The 20,513-nt window shown below is 38.9% G+C and overlaps 3 protein-coding genes and 1 non-coding gene across 4 annotated transcripts in view; 2 read left to right on the forward strand and 2 right to left on the reverse strand.

Annotated features, from left to right (window-relative positions):
* The window catches only part of LOC134663471 (uncharacterized), an 89,383-nt gene extending 82,961 nt beyond the window's left edge, over positions 1-6,422 (reverse strand). The window contains exon 1 of the mRNA XM_063519841.1: positions 5,962-6,422. Coding sequence (XP_063375911.1) covers positions 5,962-6,034 — 73 coding nt within the window. The 5' untranslated portion in view covers positions 6,035-6,422. The remainder of the gene's footprint in view (positions 1-5,961) is intronic.
* Positions 6,423-6,912: 490 nt separating this feature from the next.
* On the forward strand, positions 6,913-11,213 carry LOC134663466 (chromobox protein homolog 5-like). Its single transcript, XM_063519837.1, has 5 exons — positions 6,913-7,117; positions 8,175-8,294; positions 8,871-9,048; positions 10,419-10,525; positions 11,039-11,213. The coding sequence occupies exons 1-5, from the start codon at positions 7,022-7,024 to the stop codon at positions 11,093-11,095; spliced, it is 558 nt and encodes a 185-aa protein (XP_063375907.1). The 5' UTR covers positions 6,913-7,021; the 3' UTR covers positions 11,096-11,213.
* Positions 11,214-11,783: 570 nt separating this feature from the next.
* Trnat-cgu (transfer RNA threonine (anticodon CGU)) lies at positions 11,784-11,852 on the forward strand. The gene has a single exon. It is a non-coding gene; the product is annotated as a tRNA-Thr (tRNA).
* A 2,852-nt stretch (positions 11,853-14,704) lies between these two features.
* LOC134663467 (prolactin regulatory element-binding protein) lies at positions 14,705-20,458 on the reverse strand. The gene is made up of 7 exons (XM_063519838.1): positions 20,130-20,458; positions 19,613-19,965; positions 17,102-17,240; positions 16,686-16,843; positions 15,846-16,089; positions 15,597-15,756; positions 14,705-14,940 (listed from the first exon to the last, which is right to left on the reverse strand). The coding sequence occupies exons 1-7, from the start codon at positions 20,262-20,264 to the stop codon at positions 14,855-14,857; spliced, it is 1,275 nt and encodes a 424-aa protein (XP_063375908.1). The 5' UTR covers positions 20,265-20,458; the 3' UTR covers positions 14,705-14,854.
* Positions 20,459-20,513: the final 55 nt, after the last annotated feature.

Raw genomic sequence — 20,513 nt, forward strand, 5'->3', positions numbered from 1 at the left:
ATTTTCTTATAACACCTATTAGGATTAGGGACCTGGATCCAACTCACAACAGTCACAACCCTACCCTATGGGCGAACCAGAATTACCTGCCATTTGTTTACGTTTCATGTGGACCAATGTCACGTCAGTCATAACGTCTAACGTCAACTGTAAACATGCCCTGAATCGATTACATCGGTCGGTACAAGATTTACGAATTATTAATCTACACTGTATCTTTTCTTTATCTGTCTTGTTGATATCTCGTCCACGTCTTACGTCGTCTAATATTCAATCATTCATTTATAAAAAAATATGATTTTATTATGTTACGTTTATATGATTAAACTCTCAAGAATTTTAATCAGTTGTTTATCTTGATGGTCCACTAATCACTAATATTATTTATTGCGTTTACAACTTTGAAGCAGCTTTGAATAATGAGTCATTAGCTCATTAGTAACTGGGTATCACACATAGATCGTCAAAACACCTATCAACCACCTGCAGTGAGTGTATAGAAGGCCGAACTGCAATCTACTTTTACAGGCATACATCAAGTTTTTATAACAAACCAGGTTTCTTTCTAGAGTGAATCCAGATCCGCTCAAGTACAGTTTTTGTGTCGGAGAAAGCCTTGACCGGTATTTTATCTATAGATCTGTTACGGGCATTTAATCTGTGGTAAGTGACGCCCAGTGCACAGTGAATAATATTAAATGGTAGATAAATTCATACCCCTACATTTACTTTTAATATTACTTATTTCGTCGTAACATCCGTCTACTTTTTTCAACTAAAAATCTTATAGAAAGGTCAAGTTAGCATCTGAATAGATTCAAAAGAAAAAAGCAACAACAGTTTCATCAGGCGTGGCTCACTCACTCCGCGATTTCGTCGCTTTGCTACAGGTAGCTAAAAGTACATCCGTTCGACCCCAATTTTGGGGCTTGCCATAAGCCGCGCGTGGGGCTGTCGCCACCTAGCGGTCATATCTGTGCTGATGGTGACAGATGCGTTTTGTTAGAGAGTGCGTCTTCTGGATTTAGTACTATTATTTATTCTGTGGTTACATGTAAATATTGCAATAATGAAACCTACCGCTTCATCGAAACGAAAAGGTAAACAAACATATTCAAATGTCCATAAAACATGTCGTTCGGCACTATATGTTCAATGCTCATGCAAATACGGCACAGTATACTTGCAACAAGTCTGAATCGATTATCATTCGTATAGCACTGGCTGACCGATTTAGCCGGTCAACGACTTTTCTTATTCAAACCTTCATTGGCTATCTTATCACTGGCTTCCCTTTTGTAAGGCTACTGCAGCATTACATGTCATTGACTTGACTGAGAACAGTTTTATAAATACATACTCTGTTTGTGCACCGGGTAATGACTTTATATTCTTTATCAAGCAATACGCTTCGCAAATACCTCTAGTCAAATCCTCTTCAGTGAATATATTTAAAAAAATTAAATGGATTTCTGAATCAAATCAAAAGCTATCAATGTAACGTTACATTTGACAAAGTTTTGCTACCAAATAAGGGAGTCCCACAACAAATAAAACATATGCGCTTGTCTTTGTTTTAAAACAACACTATCGCAGCCAGAATTGGACAAGACACTATTCAACTGTCAATCTCTGCGTCTTCAAGCACGAGTAATCAAGCATCAGGTGAGAGAACTATGCGAGCCGTGTCATCTGCTCGACGCGTGCCCGAGTCTCGGTAAACAGGCCGGGTATTCTCGTCGCTTATCAAGCCTAGGCAAGACAAACACTCAATTAAACCAGTGTAACAACAACTTTGAGATTTATAACAACTAGGCGTGATGAGAGAGCGCATTTATACTGGTTTGTTTCTGCGTTCGACTCGCATATGCTAGGCAAGTGGCTAAAATAAAGGCCAGAACGAAGTGCGCGGGGGCTTCTGTCTGACCCACGCGATAACACCTAGATAACATATGGGTCGCTTCGCCGAGCGAATTGGAAGAGCCCCGACTAATTGTACAACTATAAACATCATATGATCATTTTGAATCGGACGCATAATTGGAATTACGGTTACTGTTTGCCGTTAGATGGCAGTAACGTGCCTTTGTTCGTCTTATAATTACTGGTTCCAGGAATGGCATCTATTAATGAAATAATACATTAGTTAGATAGGCGGCTACTTGAACATAGGTATTACCGATGACTTGAAGCTGTCTTTCATTATATTTTGAGGTTTGTTTAGATTTAATAACAAAGTGCCCTTGTTCAGAGTGGATTACATTAATTTACATTGGTCCTTTTTTCAAGACGACGATGAAGATACATTATAATATAATATGTATAGATGGACAGTATAGTCACTCAGATATAAAATACTTCGATATGATATGAATGAACAATTGTTTTAAAATAATATGTAATATGAAACTTGTGCCTTGTTATATACTACAGTCTTATCATGTTATTTCATTTCAAGCTGACGAGGTGACGACTGTAAATTGTTATATAACATAACATGGTTCATGTTATTTTTAGCATTGTATTACACATCCAAACCTATACCTTAAGTTGTAAGTTTGTAACCTACACGGAGACCATATTATTTATTTTTCACACCACCTATTCGGAAAAGAGCTTTTTCTTCCCTGCTAGGAGGGATCAAAGTGGCACTTTGCCTCCCTGCTAGGGGGGATCAAAGTGACACTTTTCTGTTCAAGCACATGCACTATTTTTACATTTTTTTGTTCATTATTTTTTTAGCTTCAATAATCTGTTTAAGCATCAGATTGTGTCAACACTAAGATTTTTTTATTTTCCTCAAAGTTGATGTGAAAAGCAGAATGTGTCACACGGTATCAAACTAATTTCGTCTTGGGCGCTCATTACGCTCAGGATTCTACTTTAGAATCCTGAGCGTAATGAGAATTCAATTGTAGAATCCATCGCTTCATTCAGGATTCAATGTACGCCCTTGACGGAAATATATCATTTTAATCCCTTGTAACACAAACTACTATTCTTTTAGAGTAACAAGTTAAAAGGAATCCGAGTAGATTTCGACGCACAAAATGTTAAATTTTACTCTATTATTTAGGTACGTAATTACGTATCGAACGTACTGCACACAAGCAATAGGTAAATTAATGTCGTTTGCAATGAAGCATTACAGCCATAAGGTTTCAATCAATAATAGTCCTTATCAACCAACGACAGTGTGACATTTTGGATGAAACGATCTCGTAAATCACAACCGCAGTGCGTTCGAAGTTATACATAATGCACTTAGCTATTAACCGGTCTCTAATTAGATAAGTAATTAAGTAAATCACATTAAATATATACAAGCTCCTCAGGGAAGATAAGTTTGTTTGTTATGTTAAAGCCGGAACTGAGTATCTGGAGCGCTTTGATCTACGTATTAATAATATTGACCGCCATCGCCATCAATATGTCGACGGCAGTGGTTGTTTTTCTATAATTATTTATGCCTTGACGGCGCATGACGCTTGAGTTTCAAACATAATAATTTTACCTATTTATAATTTGTGGAAAGGAAAGATCATTTTTTTTTCAGATTTATTTTCACAAAGTTAATGCGACAGGGGAAACGGAAAAATGCTTACGTCAGCTATATTCGATAGGCAGCGTCAAGCCAGTCACAGACGGAGCGATAATACGGAGACGGAGAATAAGGAGAATAAGACGGAGGAAAAATTATTTCAACCAAATAAAGAAAAGGTTCAAGTTGTGTCATACCAGGAGGCTAAGGAGTTGGCAGAGGACCGGACGAGTTGGAGATTGCTCCACCGAGAAGAGCACAGCTCATACATATGAAGAAGAGAAGATATCGTAATATACCGCGCTATAAAATCTTAAGGAGTCAAGATGCCTTGCTAAGTTGCTATATAAGATACCGTAGCTAGTATATTAATATTATAGCTTCGTGTGCGGACTCTGTCAAGTACCACGTAAAAGATATCGTAAGATGGCTTGCTATAAGATATCTTACGATATACTTATCGCTCCGTCTGTGCGCGGCTTTAAGAGGAGGTTATCGTAAAAATTGTTGTTTTCATATTGAACATACAATAATGTATACAACAATACACCCGTTTGAATCAAGCTCAAATGCCATGAACAAAGTCACACGAATACTAGGCAGACTATGTTTGCAAGGGCAGACTCCGACCACAACTTTAAAAGATTAAAGTTGGCTCGATAGAAAAAAAACCGGACAAGTGCGAGTCGGACTCGCCCACCGAGGGTTCCGTATAAATTTAACTTATATTTAATTTTATTTTTTACAAAATAAACTTCGTTTTCATATTTTCCCTGTACTTGTTGTAGTTGTGTAGTGTAAGATGACATTACATACTTGTCAATATTCGTAATTTTTGGTCAACGGGAAGTTGAAGAAGGATTTTGATTCATTCGAAAGTGTCGAAATATACGTTTTTTGCGGCATAAATGGCCGATTTTTTTTTTTTACGTTAACTTACAAGTTGTTTTTAGGGTTCCGTACCCAAAGGGTAAAACGGGACCGTATTACTAAGACTCCGCTGTCCGTCCGTCCATCTGTCTGTCACCATGCTATCTCACGAACCGTGATAGCTAGACAGTTGAAATTTTCACAGATGATGTATTTCTGTTGCCGCTATAACAACAAATACTAAAAAGTACGGAACCCTCGGTGGGCGAGTCAAACTCGCACTTGTCCGGTTTTTTTTACAGCATCAAGGGACTGTAGACCTGAGTAGATTCTGTGCGGAAAGAGAAGAGTCGTGAAATGCCCAGACATTTCACGACTCTTCTCTTTCCGCACAGAATCTAATATCCTATAGGATAGGTAATGGTTCCGTTTCAGTTTTATTCCTTTGGAGGTACGGAACTCTAAAAAACGAAAACATGTCTTATTGACCGAAGCGTAAGGTCCCCGTTTTAACTCACGCATTTTGCTTTAGTAAGTATGTTCGGATGTTCTCCTCTACAGGTCACAATTCTTAACCGAGTCTCGTGAAACTTTGTGACCAGATTCTATGATTAAACAGACTTTTTTGTTAAATCAGTTTTAGGAACTTTTTCAAAATGCGGAAATTGTCATAAAGGACTGAAGCGCCAATGGCCGCTTCTCCATACAAACGTATTCCCCATTTTTCTCTCTGGATTGACATTATGGACATATTTTTATGTGTATTAACACCATTAAATTTACCATAAATTTTCAATTTTTTGGGCCATGTTTACTTTTGAACTCTTTGACTAATTATTACAGTGGGTGGGTACTCTAGGCTAGGTGGTCACTAATTACATTCACAAAGGACCTGGCTTCATAGAATAATGTCAAAGATGATCAGAAGTCAGAAGTCATGGCTATTGATTCTTTCATCATTATTCTAAGCTTCGATTTAGCGCTTATGGAATGCAAGAAGAACCATTTAAGCAATACAAGTGTAAAGATACCTACATAATTATTTAATTATGTCCAATGTACATAGGTAATACATGTATAAACATATAGGGTATCTTCGTAAATAAAATTCTAGGTAATACTAATAATTATTACCTACTCTACAAACATCTTGAATCTAATTAACTACTAAAGTACTAAACAAGTACTAAACTGCTACTTAGTCTACATGTCTACAATTCTAAATAAGTAGGTACCTATTGCTGAATGTTTTGAGTTACCAACAAATAATAGTAATAAGTGTAATAACTGTAACAAGTAGACTTAATAGTATCAAATAATATTAATTAAATTGATAAATTGTACAGAATATTATGTTATACCGATATGTTTCAACTGTAAATAAATATCATGCAAATTATGCATACCTAATATATCTATGCCTACGTAGGTTTTATAGATAATGAAAATATTAAATCAACTACAACATATTATGTAAAATACATAGAAAGAGAGCAATATACATTTGTAATAATTGTAATTATAAACAAAGATAAAATTGCAAAACTCACCTCTCGCGACATTCCCCTGGCCTGGTCCGTTCACTTTGATCCGTCTCCCGTCCGCGGTGCATTTCAGAAGCATAGTTCAACGCGGATACATGAACATCTGATTAACAAATTGTTCCAAAGAGGTTCCAAAATCAAAACCACTTCTCAACAGCCTGTTGCTGTCCACGGCGGCGGACGATTGGCCGGCTGCTGTGACGTAAGTCGCAGAAACCACTCAAATCAACACAATACTAATATGTATAGCTAAGTAGCTCTACTTGTCCCTTCACAGTTAAACTTATTTTGATCCAAACCGTTCACACCACACTAAAACACTTTCTAGTTGAGAATAGTTGATATAACACGAAATATATTTTGTATACCGAAATACTGGAACAAAAATTCGACAACACTGCTTCAAGCAGATAGCGAGAAAACTGCGCGCTGCGATAGCGCGATGTTTTGATACGAAAAACTGAATGAAACATGCGTGAAGTTCCTGCGTTTGATTATCGCTCTATCTTCTTCCCGCACGTCTCGTAGTTATTTATGTTTGAACACTAGTTCAGTTTAATAAAAATTAAATTAATCAAACGCACACCATAAACGTCATACTACTTCTGCAAATAATATTTTCAAAAAAATTACGTTTAATAAAACCTTTCTGTCCTCAAATGTTTTGATAAAATTAAAGTAGAAAAGTATCTTGATCTTCTCTGTGAAATTAGCTACAAACGCTACACAGCGGACATGCTGTCAATAATATCGGTGTTGCCATGTAAAAGAAATGAAATGTTCATTCGTATTCTCACGATATTAAACGATTGAACAGTGAGTTTTTTTTCTAAATAATTTTTAGTGAGATTTACTCACGCATTAAATCTAAAATAAAAGCGAGAATTGATTAATATTCATAAAATTTAACTTGTTAATTGATATTTTCATGGCAACTTTTCATACGCCTCAAGCGTTACTTTCCGACGTACGTTAGCGCCATTTTGTCTCAACAGACGCTGTGCCGGCTTTTAAGACCAATAATTACCATATTAAACTTTCCTCATTTGTAGAAATTGTTACCAAAATGGGCAAGAAAAAGAGTGGCGACAGCAGTGACCAGTCCAGCGAGGAAGAATATGTAGTGGAGAAAGTACTGGACAGACGCGTGGTTAAAGGCAAGGTTGGTCATCTGGATTTACATTTATTATTTTATGCAACATTCGGACCAGATGGTTATGCTGGGGTAGTCATTCTGGAAGCTCCACTTATGCCTCTCATTTCAAAATATCCGTTCGTGCTATCAGTTTTGTTATTTTACGAAGGCATAGCCCGGCTTGTTGATTATTGTAATTTTTAGGCCTCGTTCTTAACAGTCAGTCTTGCCCCAACCTTTACTAGTGTTATGTTATTTATTATAATCATTTATATGAAGGAGGGGCTAAACAGATAATAGATATATTATTTATGAATTTTAGTTTGAATAAAGGCCGTGGCCTTGGCCTTTGAGGATAAAGTGGAGAATGTGATAAAGTAATGAAGATCAGAAAAAACCCTGTACAAACAATAAAACTTAAACTATCAGACCGTATGAAAAAGTCTGTTCGTCATTGTTAATAAACTAAAGGGCCTCTACGTGCTGGATCTGTATCCCCACGCACGCCTATCAAATGACGGGTGTATATACCTGTGAGTTTATAAGACTATTTAAAATAAAGAATATAGGATAAAGTTGTAGGCACAAGACGTAAGAAGCCCCTTCTGATAGATGGTGTATCCACAGTGACGGATTTGCTATATAGACTGCCACCCCCAATATTTAGCCGCTCTAGAGGCCTACTCCCCTTCTGTGTATCCAAATTGCTGCACCCTTCCTATTGAAATTAAAATTGACAAGGTCATGAGCTTGGGTAAGAACAGAAGCCTTTTTAGGAACCTAGTTTTTAACAGAAAGCCTTGATGTCACAACTCTCATAACGAAGTGACTAAAGAAGATCAGGTAAAGATCTTTATCCTAGTACTCTTTCAAATGATTACTTGATGGTGAGCTAGTACTACTACTGTTGGTCAGCTAATACTACTACCGTTGGCCAGCTAGTACTACTACGCTAGACATCTGTTCAGGGGTGTATCCCTAGGGCCCGGGGGCGGAATATGCATTTTGTTTTTCTTGTTTTCTTCCTTGACGCAACTGTTGCTGAAGATGTTGACATTGTTGATAATACGTTTGTCTGTGACAGGTCCAATATCTGCTGAAGTGGAAGGGCTACAAAGAGGAGGAGAGCACATGGGAGCCGGAAGACAATCTTGACTGTGCGGAGCTCATCAAAACTTTTGAGGATGCTCGCAAGGAAAAGGAGGTAAGAGGAATAAGAAAACCTTTGGGTATTCGTATAGTTTATTTAATTTTAATAATTTTTTTGCACACTTATTTGATAATAAACACTTTATTTCTTGTTCAAATTGTATACCTAATATGACAAGTTCCACTAAAATAAAAGTAATTGTAGCTTGTTTAAATAGATATGCTGCTATGACAATCATTGTGTACTGCTTATGAGCAACCTAGGGTTTTAGGTGCAGAAATGATTTCATGTATTTATTACTTTGTTTATTGTAAAATAGTAAGCTCCAAATGTGCTTAGAAGTCTTAAAATAGTTTCTGTTTATACATAGGTAAAAACAAAAACTAAATAGAACAATAGAATAGGTACCTAATAGAACAAAAGAATAGTCTTTGGCTAGTGTAAAATATTCCCGCACCCAAAACCTCAGGGTATTATCATGACTAATAATATCATGGTACTAGTTTTGAAAAGTCTGCTCATAAAAAAAATCCATGTTCTTTTACACAAAACTACTGTTGGAGGCATGACTTTCTTCATTAAACAATACATGATGTATACTGTAAGCTGCACTAAACATTGTATCTGCAGAAATCAAAGAAGCCCGAGGAGCGAGCCAAGAAGCGCGTTCGCGAGTCAAGCGAGGACACGCGCAAGTCCCGCGGCGCCTCCGTGTCCTCCGCGGACGGCACCGACGCCAAGCGCAGCAAGGACAAGGACGACAAGAAGTCCGGCTTCGAGAAGGGGCTCAAGGCCGAGAAGATTATCGGTGAGCAAATACTAGTTACTTACTGCTAGCCTTTCTCCGCAGACGCTTTGTCTGGTTGCCCTAAGCATAGGCCTCTCCCATATTCCTCCATGCAACCCTGTCCAGAGCCTGTCTTCTCCACAAGGCTCCGGCGGCAAATACTAGTTACTTGCAATCCTGTGGTGTCTTACTCAATTTCTTCCTGACTGCTCCGAGCAGTAATTGTGTGAGAAAGAGATGTTCATTAGGAAGGGACAACAACATTTGTGATGTCATAGTGAGAACCATTTATCTAGTTTTTGCCGTGACGTACTGAGAGCATACTAAATACTATACAAGCAGAGATGGGCATTAATCGATTAACTTTTTAATCGACTAATCAATCGATTAAAAAAGTTAATCGTCAAAATTAATCGGCGATTAATTTAATCGCGATTAATTTAGTCGACCTAACATACGATTGAAATTGAATTAATCTTAATATTAATCGATTAAATTTCTCGATTAACTCTCGATTGAAAGTAGACAGGACACTGGTGGTCATTTTTGTATGTAACTAAAAATCAAAACTTCTTGCGTACACATTAAAAACCATTCCAGTGTTATAAATGTGCTTCAATAGTATAAGATGGTTACATTGGTTACTATAATAATGCGGATAACTTAGCGCGGCATCTCTAGGTAAGGGTTTAGGGCTTGTAGCGCAGGTATAAAAATTAGAAAGAGAACGACGTATGTGTATGAAAGAGCAAACACATTACTTACCTCTTATCAGTTGTTTTCTATAAGGTTTCAACTTGTCAATGCAGTAATTACTTACTACTTACATCGAACGGATACTATCCTATCGAAGACGGTCGAAATTAATAGTCTCCAAGTGAACATACATAAAAATTCGTCTGTTACTTATATTATTTATAAATGTTTCAGACGAATTAGGCACCTCGTCCTTTTTTTTAAGTCGGTTAAAAAGACCATATGTATTGCTAAAATTAATCGAGAGAAAATTAATCGAACTAATTAATCGATTAAAAAAATTAATCGCCGGTAATTAGTCGACGATTAATTTAATCGTGACAATATTAGTCGGAGCTTTTCGACTAAAATTAATTAATCGTCACTTTTAATCGTTGCTCGCGATTAAGTCGGTTAATTTTAATCGTCAATCGATTACATTTTGCCCAACTCTGTATACAAGTAAGTTCTCCATGCAAATTGTAAGGAACAATTTTTCTACCTCCAAGGGGAAATCTTAACCTTGTGTCTAATCATTTTTGCTTATTATTAGTACCAGTACATTTTGTTGAAAAATATGTAAACTGCTTAGTTTCCTTGTAACAAATGAAAAATGTCTTAATGAGTGTTTACGATTAACATGATTACTGTTCCAGGTGCGAGTGACGCGACGGGACAGCTGATGTTCCTCATAAAGTGGGCCGACTCGGACGAGGCCGAGCTCGTGCCCGCCAAGATCGCTAACGTCAAGTGTCCGCAGGAGGTGAGACTATTTCCTTTTCAACTTCATACATCTATCACACACCTTACACGTTATAAAACGAAGTCACCCACCGCGTCTGTCTGTTTGTATGTATGTTCGCAATAAAATAAAAAAACTACTGAACGGATTTTCATGCGGTTTTCACCTATCGATAGAGTGATTCTTGAGAAAGGTCTTAATTGTATAATTTGTCAACCTATGTGAAGCCAGGGTGGGTCAATCATTCATTTATAATTTCTTTACCTCGCCATGCCAATGGGTACAGAAGCAAGCAGTGAGTGATCAAATGAGGATCCAGCTTTAATGACGTCAAATTCTAGTTATTTTTTCAATGACTTGTACTAGACCCAGCCCAGGGAGGAGTCATGACCCCATATGGGTTCTGTTTTCTGTTCAGAACATCAGTGACAATCAGGAAAACTCTTGACTACAGTTCAGATTCTCAATTGGAGACGTGTTACCCATAATGTGTTATCATCACACCAGCAATAACAGTGATGTGTCTGGTCGCAGGTGATCACGTTCTACGAGGAGCGGCTCACATGGCACACGCCGGCAGAGTCCGAGTGAGATGCGCCCTCCGCGCGCCACTTGCAAGCGCATCTACCCGACACACCGCCTACTGCCTAACTTGACTAAGTTAACCTTATTCTAAACACATGAGACCTTGCATCTGGTCACCGAACACTTTCTGCTAAGAGCAACAGGGAAATAATATATCTATTTCTCGGTCCTTCTCAGCAGTGTCCGGAGATTATTTGATGATTAGTTAAGTGTCGCTGTTAGTATTTAATTGTGGCCTCGGACTCCAATTTGATCTCTGGTTATGACCTAGTTATCCTGGATGAAAAGACATTTCTTTAGAACCTGATGCTGTACGCGATTTAAAATTGGAGATCAAGGTCTAATAATTGACCACTGGTACTATTTTTGAACTGTATTTAAACTGTCACAATTGTCTCGTAATACTGGCATATTCAAGTACATTCGATCCAAACAATTTTAAATCCGCGGTACTTACTAATGGTACTTTTAGTTCAGACCAGTGCAACTGATAATGAAACTTGTCTACAGTATGTTTTCACAATGTTCCAGAATAAGATGTGCTTGTAAATGATGCGGGGGGAAAATAGCGTGTTAGCGTGCGTTAATAGACATAAAATGTAGATCACATACTGCTCGCCCTTAAGAGTTGGTCAATGGCGCCTAGCCTTACAAAGATAGCACGCACCAGGGAATTTGAGACGGGTACCGCCGGGGCCGGGTGGTCTAGTGGTCAGGACGTTAGCCGCGTAAGCTAACGCGGGTTCGATTCCCGCCTCGGCCACCGGCGGACTTGGTCATTTTTTCTTTGGTGAATGTTATCTATTTTCAGTGTAAAGAAGTATTTTAAAATCATGACTTTCACAATATTTATTGTGGTATGTAATTTTTCAACTTAAGAAAATCTTTATTTTATAATTGTCACACTCGGGAAATATCAGGGTTTTGATTTATAAGTTTATAACCATCGTTGTTGTAAGTGACTCCTTTGTGAAACGCATGTAAGTACATGTTAAAATTTTACACAAATTGACATTTGCTTGACCGGTGCGTTGCTAATTTAGACTTAAAAGTGTATTGTAGTTATGTAAAATCGGACCCTGAGAGTACCGCAAGATAATCGCAAGGCAGTTAGCGAGATGCGACCGTGTGACAGCGATAGACGACGCACTACTAAGTGTTGTACATTTTAATCAAGAACGCATGCTAGCATCTTTTAACATTAATATAATATTGTTTTTATTTCCCAGGTACTAAAATTACAGTGCCTCAATATAAACTACCTGTCATTAGTACAAAATCAAGGGTACTTCGGGTAGTAACTTGGCCAGTCAAACTGTAACTTTACTATCTGGGATCTAAATACGCAGTTTAGTATAAGTGTACGATTGTGATGCGGCGAGATACGTTTGCGATTTTGGAATATACTGTCGCGCGGCTAGGTAGGTACATATCTCTGCAGCTAACACGACTTCCTACATTGAAAGCCACCAACGAATGTGACGATTGTAGAATGAGTGACGAAAGCAGAATAGGACTAATTTAAGAAGTTGACGAAAAACTAATGGGACGACCCAAGACGATACCTTCCTGTCAATCCTGTCGTGTCAAGTCACTTGAGACGTTCCATCTTTTGCAAAGTGTGATGTAGGATTTGGTCAATAGTCGGCGGCGCTGTCGAAACATTTAGTGTGGTCCCAATTGTTACACAGTCGTCAACAGATATATAGGAGCGGCCAAAGTGCTTAAAATGATCTCAACACTTGCTTAACAATAACTTACAGATGTAGTAATTATTTTCCTTAGTATTTACGGAAACGTACGAACGTGTATTGCTATTTCAGTCAGTCTCTGTACAAAAAGTACTGACGTTTACTAAAGTAGCGTGATAAATACGAACGATTCCGAGAAAATACGATGGATAATAATTATGCACTACATCCGTAACATCTTTAGAGGACTTTAATATATTTAAGCCCCCCCCCCCCCCCCCCACATCTGGCGTCTTTCGAGCGTCGGCGTCTACAATTCTATGGCCGGCGTCGACGTCGTCGACGCAACTGCGCAGCGACGTCATTTTCCATAGCGCTGGACCGACGCCGACGCTCGAAAGACGCCAGATGTGGGGGGGCCCTAATATATCTAGAGGACCTTGGCCACTCCATATTACAATGGGTCGGTCTTGTATGAAAGTAATTTGTAGCTAGCCGCGTTGAAATTCGGTTGGTTTAGAGGTCTGTGCACAACGAACGCGTAGATGTGCACGTGCCCGTGGTATTTAATGTATGAATCCTCATAAGAGACATCACATAGCTTGCGTGGCCTGTGCGTGCGGTGCGCATCCGATGTGCACCGACCTTTAGGGCCTATGGCATTTGATATTCCACATATGTATGGACTTAGGTAAGGTTTAGGTTAGTATTACGCATTTTGAAGTTGTGTTTCTATTCGAGTGTAAGATATTATGACGTTTTACCGCTGTGATGGCGGTTTCTGTGCAACTTTGATTTTAGTTTAGGACATAACTTGTCACAAGTATATAACAAAAATAGATACTTTTGGTATATATTTCTGAGAAAGTTCAATATAAATTATCCATGTTTTATAGACAAGAACCACATGTAAGTCTCTTGACAGGTACCTAAAATTGATTTGAGATAAGGAGGATGTTCTCAGTTCTGAATTAAATATTAATTATAAAATAGCTGTTTTATTTATTCTTGACCCACTACTGCAGATCCAGCGAAAGGATCTTAGTTTTCTGAAGTGAAAACTTCTTTAGCGGCGCTGCACTTTTTGAGGTGGGGAAAAAATGATAAACTCGAGACAGCGTAACGCGTAACCCCTGCTGTTTCGTTTTTATTCACCAAAGAACTTTAGTCATAACGTTATTATATTAAGCAATAAAGCTCAGCCCTTGGGCTGAAATACGAGGAACTCATAGTTACATTGTAACTATATCACTCCAATATAATTCAATAAAGCTACATCTTGATGAAATCGCTAATAATAGTGAACTCTAGTACTGGTGAATAAAACTCAAAATATCATGACCAAATATATTTAGATGCTAGGTCTGCAAGTTAACTTTACAATTTCTATTCGAATTTTAAACAATTAACGCTACAAATTTAGGCTGGCCAGCAATTTCGGAACTAAAGTTTTTCAATAGAAAGGAGGATGGGTCAATTCTCGGAGTAATTAACAACGGAGACGCCATGTCTAAAATTTTCGGTACAAAATAGTCTGCCGTTTTTTGCGGGGGAGGGGCACATCAAATGTATAGGTACGTCATGTCAGATAAACGTCAGTCCATACATATGGTTGACATGTGGTTGACCATTGGCCGCCTATTTTCGACAGAGGGGAACGCCTGTTAATGGCGGCTCCATTGTTAATTACTCCGAGGGTCAATTATACATAGTGCTGCAGACATTTTGGACTAGTCATTGAGTTTTCACTTCTGCCGGCACTCCCGGAGTGCAAGCCTTTATTTTTTCTACAAAATTCAGTTTGGACATTTTATAAATAGGGCCATGCAATAAGTCAATCTTTTTTAGTCCAATGTCCGACTGGTAGAAAATGCCTTTTGGCATTAATCCGACAAAGGTAAATAAACCTAACCAATGATACACATTTGTTTGGTGTTGCAAGATTGCACTTCATTTAATTCGATTGATCCTATTAAATACATACATTTAACTATGTATATGAGCTTGTAATGCAAATTAAATACTAACATAACCCCATGATACTTACAAATACGTAATTAAAATAATATAATTATTAAATACCTAGATACGAACATAATGTAAACGTACAGAACAGGACGAAAACTATTAGAATGATGGCAACCCAGGCGGGCATAGTTCCTGAAAAAGAAAAAAAAAACATTGTAGAATGAAATTGAAACGCCTGTACATACATATAACGAGTGCTCCGAGGAATTGGGTTGGCAACTGTCAAAGGCTTGCATAGATGGCGCCATCATAGCTTGCCCCTTTTTGAGATTTGGCTTAAAGGGCTGGCATCCAGGGCATAAAACTTCATTAAAAAAATCCAAATTCAAATCCAAAAATTTCCATCTTCACCACTTAGATAGTTGGCAGTCCTTAACTGTGTTTCTCCAGAAACTTCCTTCCTCACACAGCTAAACTATGGAATGAACTGTCGCCTGCGGTATTTCCGAATTTTAGATACTCCTATCTTAACGCATTTACTCCTCTGGCGTTGCATCAATCGGGCAATTCGTCTGCTCGTGCTTCCTATAGGTACCCATCATAAAAAAGAATTAAGGTAGGGCCAGCCGTGGCTCTCTCTGCGATTTCGTCGCTTTGCAACAGGTAGCTAAAAGTACATCCGTTCCACACCAATTTTGGTGGTTAGCCATAAGCCGTGCGTGGCGCTGTCGCCACCTAGCAGCCATATCTGTCCTGATCGTAACAGACGCGTTTTGATAGTGAGTCTTCTGTACAGTACTATTATTTATTCTGTGGTAGGGCAGGGATTGCAGCCAAGGTATACTCACTCGGGTAGGGCAGGCTGTGCACGGCGAGGCAGTTGTCCACGGAGATGGACAGCAGCGCGGCCTCGGCGCCGCTGGTGACGGGCGGCCCGAAGGCGCGCGTGGGCAGGAACTCCAGCCCCGTCACGAACATGCGGTGCGCGCGCGGCACGTGCACCACTCGCTGCAATTATACACAAACATTGAATTGTTGCTCACTATAACAGTCTTCCGAAGCTCGTGGTGGGATCGTAGACTTGTATCATTACTAACCTGCAAGCTGAACGCCACATAGATATCCACAGAGCCACTAAACATGGTCCCGACCCCCACAAATCTTCCATCATCCCTCACAGCCAGAGCGCTCAGTGATTCGTTCACGATCACAGTCTTCCGAAGCTCCCCATTGGTGGGATCCCAGAGTTGGATCAGCCCCTTTTGCTTGCCGGAGCGCGCGAGGGGGTTGGCGATCGTGAACATGCGATATTCGTTTTTCTTGTCCTCTATAGAGCCGAATCTGTAAATAATTTAGTATTTCGGGTATTGAATAAACATTTTTGCCAGTTTTCGTTCTTAACCTTTTAATACGCAAAATACGTCAGAGTATTTGAAATAGAGGACCATTGTCCATGTACCGCACCATAACTTTGGCCTTTCCTCGAGTAGATGACGATACTTTTTGACATTTAATAAGTTTAACACATATCGGTGAAAAAATAAGGATCAAAGTCAAATGGCGTTCTAATAGTTTTAATTATTTGTGTCGATAGATGGCAGTAAATGTACTGACTACATAATTTACTTTGACAATATTCCTCTAGCTAGTCTAAATTCTCTTTGGCGCATAGTACTAAACTCAACGGCCCTAACGTTTTTGGAGCCATTAAAAATGGTTATGATACTCCTGCCAATTTAAGGGAATATTAAAATCACCTGAAGAGGTAATCGTAGCATGGCATGCAAAATTAAGGTTTGGTGTATATATTTGAGCGGGAAGAACTTAGATGACTGTAATCGCAACAGCAGCCGATTACTGGGCAGTATATACTTATCATAAGATTGAGATGGGCTGTAGACAGTCCTACCAGAGTCAGGTAACCGTGTTATACGCACCGGCACCGGCGGAACAGGTACTTGCTGCCGTTGGGCGGCTGGCACGTGACGGAGAGGCGCGGCGGCGCGCGGCGCGCCGTGTGCCACAAGTGCGCCAGCCCGTCCTTACCGATGCTCGCTAGTGTGGAGTCGCAAGGGCTGAAGTCTAGGTCGTCCAACTGAAAAAAATGTATGTTATTTTTGTTTAGCCAGCGAAAAGTCCAGTTTCTAAAATTCGAAACTAGTTTACTCAAAAAATAAAATACTTAAAGGCGCAGTGACCCAAAATGAGTCTCAGCTTTCGACACAAGCGTCAGTTGCCCCGCAATCTTCCGCCAGTTATCCTGCACTTGGATCTCCAAGCCGACAGCAGAAAAGTATATGTAGTGTAAAAACCTTTGCAGAGGTCCTTACAGGGGTATATACAAACTACTCACCTCTTTAGTGTGGGCATCCAGTACGAATAGTAACTGCATGGCGGGAAAGCTCCAGACTCGCACCTTGCAGTCGGCGCCGCCCGTCGCCAGCAGCTTGCCGTTGTGGCTGATGCGCACCACCCTCTGCAGCGGGTCCGGGCTGCAACAACCACTCAGCAATGTTACCATACACAATCCTAGCGGTAAGAGCGTGCGACTTTCAATCCGGAGGTCGCGGGTTCAAACCCAGGCTCGTACCAATGAGTTTTTGGGAAGGAATACAACATGTTTTAAGCTTAGAATAAATTTAAAAGTGGAAAAACTACTGTCTTGGGTAGTTGTAGTTGGGTAGTTGTGTTGTGTTGTTGTCTGTGTTGTTGTGTTGGGTATCGTTCGCAGACGTTTCTGCTTGTTAAAAATTACAACATGTTTTGTTATACCCTTCCAGGGTCGATTATGTAACCTATGTAACATACTGGTATGGAAATAAAGCTCTTATCTTATCTAAATAAGAGACACAGGGCAAATCACATGGCTAACTAAAATTAGCCAATGTTAATACCACTCTTCAGTAACTAAATATTTATGTAAAACAATTTGATTACCTGCGATTGGCTACGTAGCCTGGATGTCGACTTATAATTAGTTATACTAGTAGCATGATTATATTGCCTACAATATTAATACACCATACACTTAAATAAATAAATTACCAGTCAAAGGGAATTGTTTATTTATCTATTGTTAAATACCTAAACAAATAAATTATAATCGTATTCAAACTGTCGTGAGCTTCACCTGTATACGTAATCACATAATCATGTTATGACGGCAGTTAATTAATAATAAAATTAAGCCTGAGAAAAAATTGGTTCTAAAATAACTTATGCATGCATTGTTATATCAAAGGTTCGCTATCAGTTTATTTATAGTTTGCTCACTTTTTTACTTGAATAACAAGTAAAAGTAGATGCCAACTCATGCCATGCTCCAATGGAATGCAAAACAGTTGAAATGCACATTAGCATGACTTCAGAATGGAGATAACTTTCTAATCTTACTTCTTTGTTTGCTTCAATAAGTAGCTTATACATTATAGGTATGTAACTATGAGTTGTTTTTTACAAGCTTTTATTTAGTTTCACCTGACCGTTGTCTGTCTGTCTGTCTGTGTAATCAAATCTTGCAAGTTAAATTTGATCCACTTCCCGGTTTCCGATTGAGCTGAAATTTTGCATGCATGTATAAATTGGATGGCAATGCAATATTATGGTACCAACAAGCTGATCTGATGATGGAGACAGGAGGTGGTGGAGGTCTGGGATGGTGCCAATAACTTATTTTTCGAAGTTAACTTGATCACATTAGTCTGACATAGGCACAGTAAATTCCCTGTAAAATTCCGAAAGGACCGCGTCGAAAACGCGTCTAAAAGCGGGAAAGCGTGTCAACCATGATATAATGTATGAAAACCAGTTATAGGACCAATCTAACATGGCATATTATGCGGAAAATCGTATTTAACATGGTCATATAAGGCAAGTCTAATGTAGTAAATTTTATAAAAACACAATTGTGTACTACCCAAGACCATCATATGGAAGCAGTCTACAAGTACCTTTACTAGGCTTGAAGAAAGTACTAAATGTTCATTTGTGTACTGTGAAATCTAGTGTGGTCAGTTGGTCACAGTCTGATAATTGTGGCAGCGTCAGTATACTAAATATGTTCACCCATGCAACTCATTAATGCATTATTGTTGTTCCATTGTTCAACTATTGCAGTCATTATTATGATAAATGTATTATAGTATTAAGCTGCTAAATTATTATGTGTTTTTTGTGGGTCTCTATTGTTTCCCAAATAGTTTTAAGTCATAATATATTGTTTGTCCGAATTTTCGTTAGTCATAATTGGTTTTTCTCGGAAACGCGTAACTTTTCAGGATTGCCATAAAACAAACCTAACCTAACCTATCTATAGAATAACCTTACGAAAATCCTGAAAAGTTAACGGTTTCAGTTTTATGACTAACGATAATATGACAAACAATACATTATGACTTAAAACTTTATGGGAAACAAAGGGACCCCGTTTTTTGTAAGTGAAAATTAATTTGCTTGAACAATGTTTGCCATATTTCACACCTGAAACACAGGGAATCCTAATTCAGGCACATGTAAACCATCACTATTTTTAAGTCTTTGTTTTATATGAATGCAACCATGAAATATGTGTCTAATTACTGATTTGTATCATTCTCATTCATGCATGATGCAGAAAAGAGAGACATAATAAAGCAGAAAACAGCTCATTACAGATTTTAATTGAATGTTGAGGACCTTAATACCAGTTGAGTTAATAACATTATATAATTTGTGATTGGACTTTATTATCAGGTAAAAGGTATAAAACTGCATATTCATGTCTAGGTGGCTAGGGTCCCTATAAGAGCTGATGGTATAAATGACTAGAAGAAACCATGGAATAAACCGTACGTTTTATACTAGGTATTTAAAATAAAAGTATTACCCGAAATCTGTCTGGACACTGTCGCTGGGCCTTATTTCAAATGACATTCTCTTCTCCATAGTATTGCTGTTCTTGTCTGTTTTGGAAATGTTCTCATTCTCCGACACAGTGCGCCTCCTCCGCCGTACGAGTCCATTCTCCGCGCGGAAGCTGCCCCGCCGCATCTCCGCAGCGTCCACCATGCGGATGTTGACCCGGTAGAGCTGGCAGTGGCTCTCCTGGCCCGCCGTGAGGAACGTACGGTTGTCGGCCGTCCGCACCGCGCACGTCATCACCACGTTAGGCCCCGTCTCGTGCCTCATCACCTCCTCCGCCACGAACCTCGTCCCATTATGCGATAGCTCGAATATTTCCTACAAAAACAAATGCAGACTCATCAGAATCAAAGTGAATGTGAGGCCGTTTAAAGAAACATGGAATAACACAGACTTAGTTCAAGGATAACAGCGTTGACACGTAGTATTAGTCGATTTATCACAATTAGTTCAAATTTCGTAAACAAAGGGATAATACTCACGAATCCATTCGCGACGCCTGTGTTCGAGGCTCCGCCGCCTCCGGCCACCAAAACATGCCGATTCGTCAATGTCTGAAGCGTGTAAAGTGGAAAATCCACTCGCGCAAGCAGACCGTCGCATCGATTCCGAGACATTATAGCTTATAACATTTATCTATCACAAATAACACAGCCGCTGGTTATAAATAACACTGTCTAGAACTCGAACAAAGCCGCATGAGTCCGCTTTTATTTATAACAACACGGGAACTAATTGTAATATGGAAAAAACAACGCGAATTCCTCCACTAAACTTGATGAAATCCGCTTAGTTCCAACATGACAAAAGTCAAATTTGACAGAACGCGTTTACGGGTGTAGCTACGTACAGATGAGTCATCCAGT

Source organism: Cydia fagiglandana, chromosome 4, assembly GCF_963556715.1.
Source record: "Cydia fagiglandana chromosome 4, ilCydFagi1.1, whole genome shotgun sequence".
NCBI classification, from domain to species: domain Eukaryota; kingdom Metazoa; phylum Arthropoda; class Insecta; order Lepidoptera; family Tortricidae; genus Cydia; species Cydia fagiglandana.

What these genes read in the sequence shown, in the direction of transcription:
- LOC134663466 (XM_063519837.1), top strand. Translation starts at nt 7,022, where the DNA reads ATGGGCAAGAAAAAGAGTGGCGACAGCAGTGACCAGTCCAGCGAGGAA. An exon ending in GACGCGTGGTTAAAGGCAAG is followed by an intron (nt 7,118 to 8,174) that starts GTTGGTCATCTG and finishes TGTCTGTGACAG; the next exon opens with GTCCAATATCTGCTGAAGTG. An exon ending in ACGTCAAGTGTCCGCAGGAG is followed by an intron (nt 10,526 to 11,038) that starts GTGAGACTATTT and finishes GTCTGGTCGCAG; the next exon opens with GTGATCACGTTCTACGAGGA.
- LOC134663467 (XM_063519838.1), bottom strand. Translation starts at nt 20,264, where the DNA reads ATGTCTCGGAATCGATGCGACGGTCTGCTTGCGCGAGTGGATTTTCCA. An exon ending in AGTGTCCAGACAGATTTCGG is followed by an intron (nt 17,241 to 19,612) that starts GTAATACTTTTA and finishes TGGTTGTTGCAG; the next exon opens with CCCGGACCCGCTGCAGAGGG. An exon ending in GCACAGCCTGCCCTACCCGA is followed by an intron (nt 14,941 to 15,596) that starts GTGAGTATACCT and finishes TTTCTTTTTCAG; the next exon opens with GAACTATGCCCGCCTGGGTT.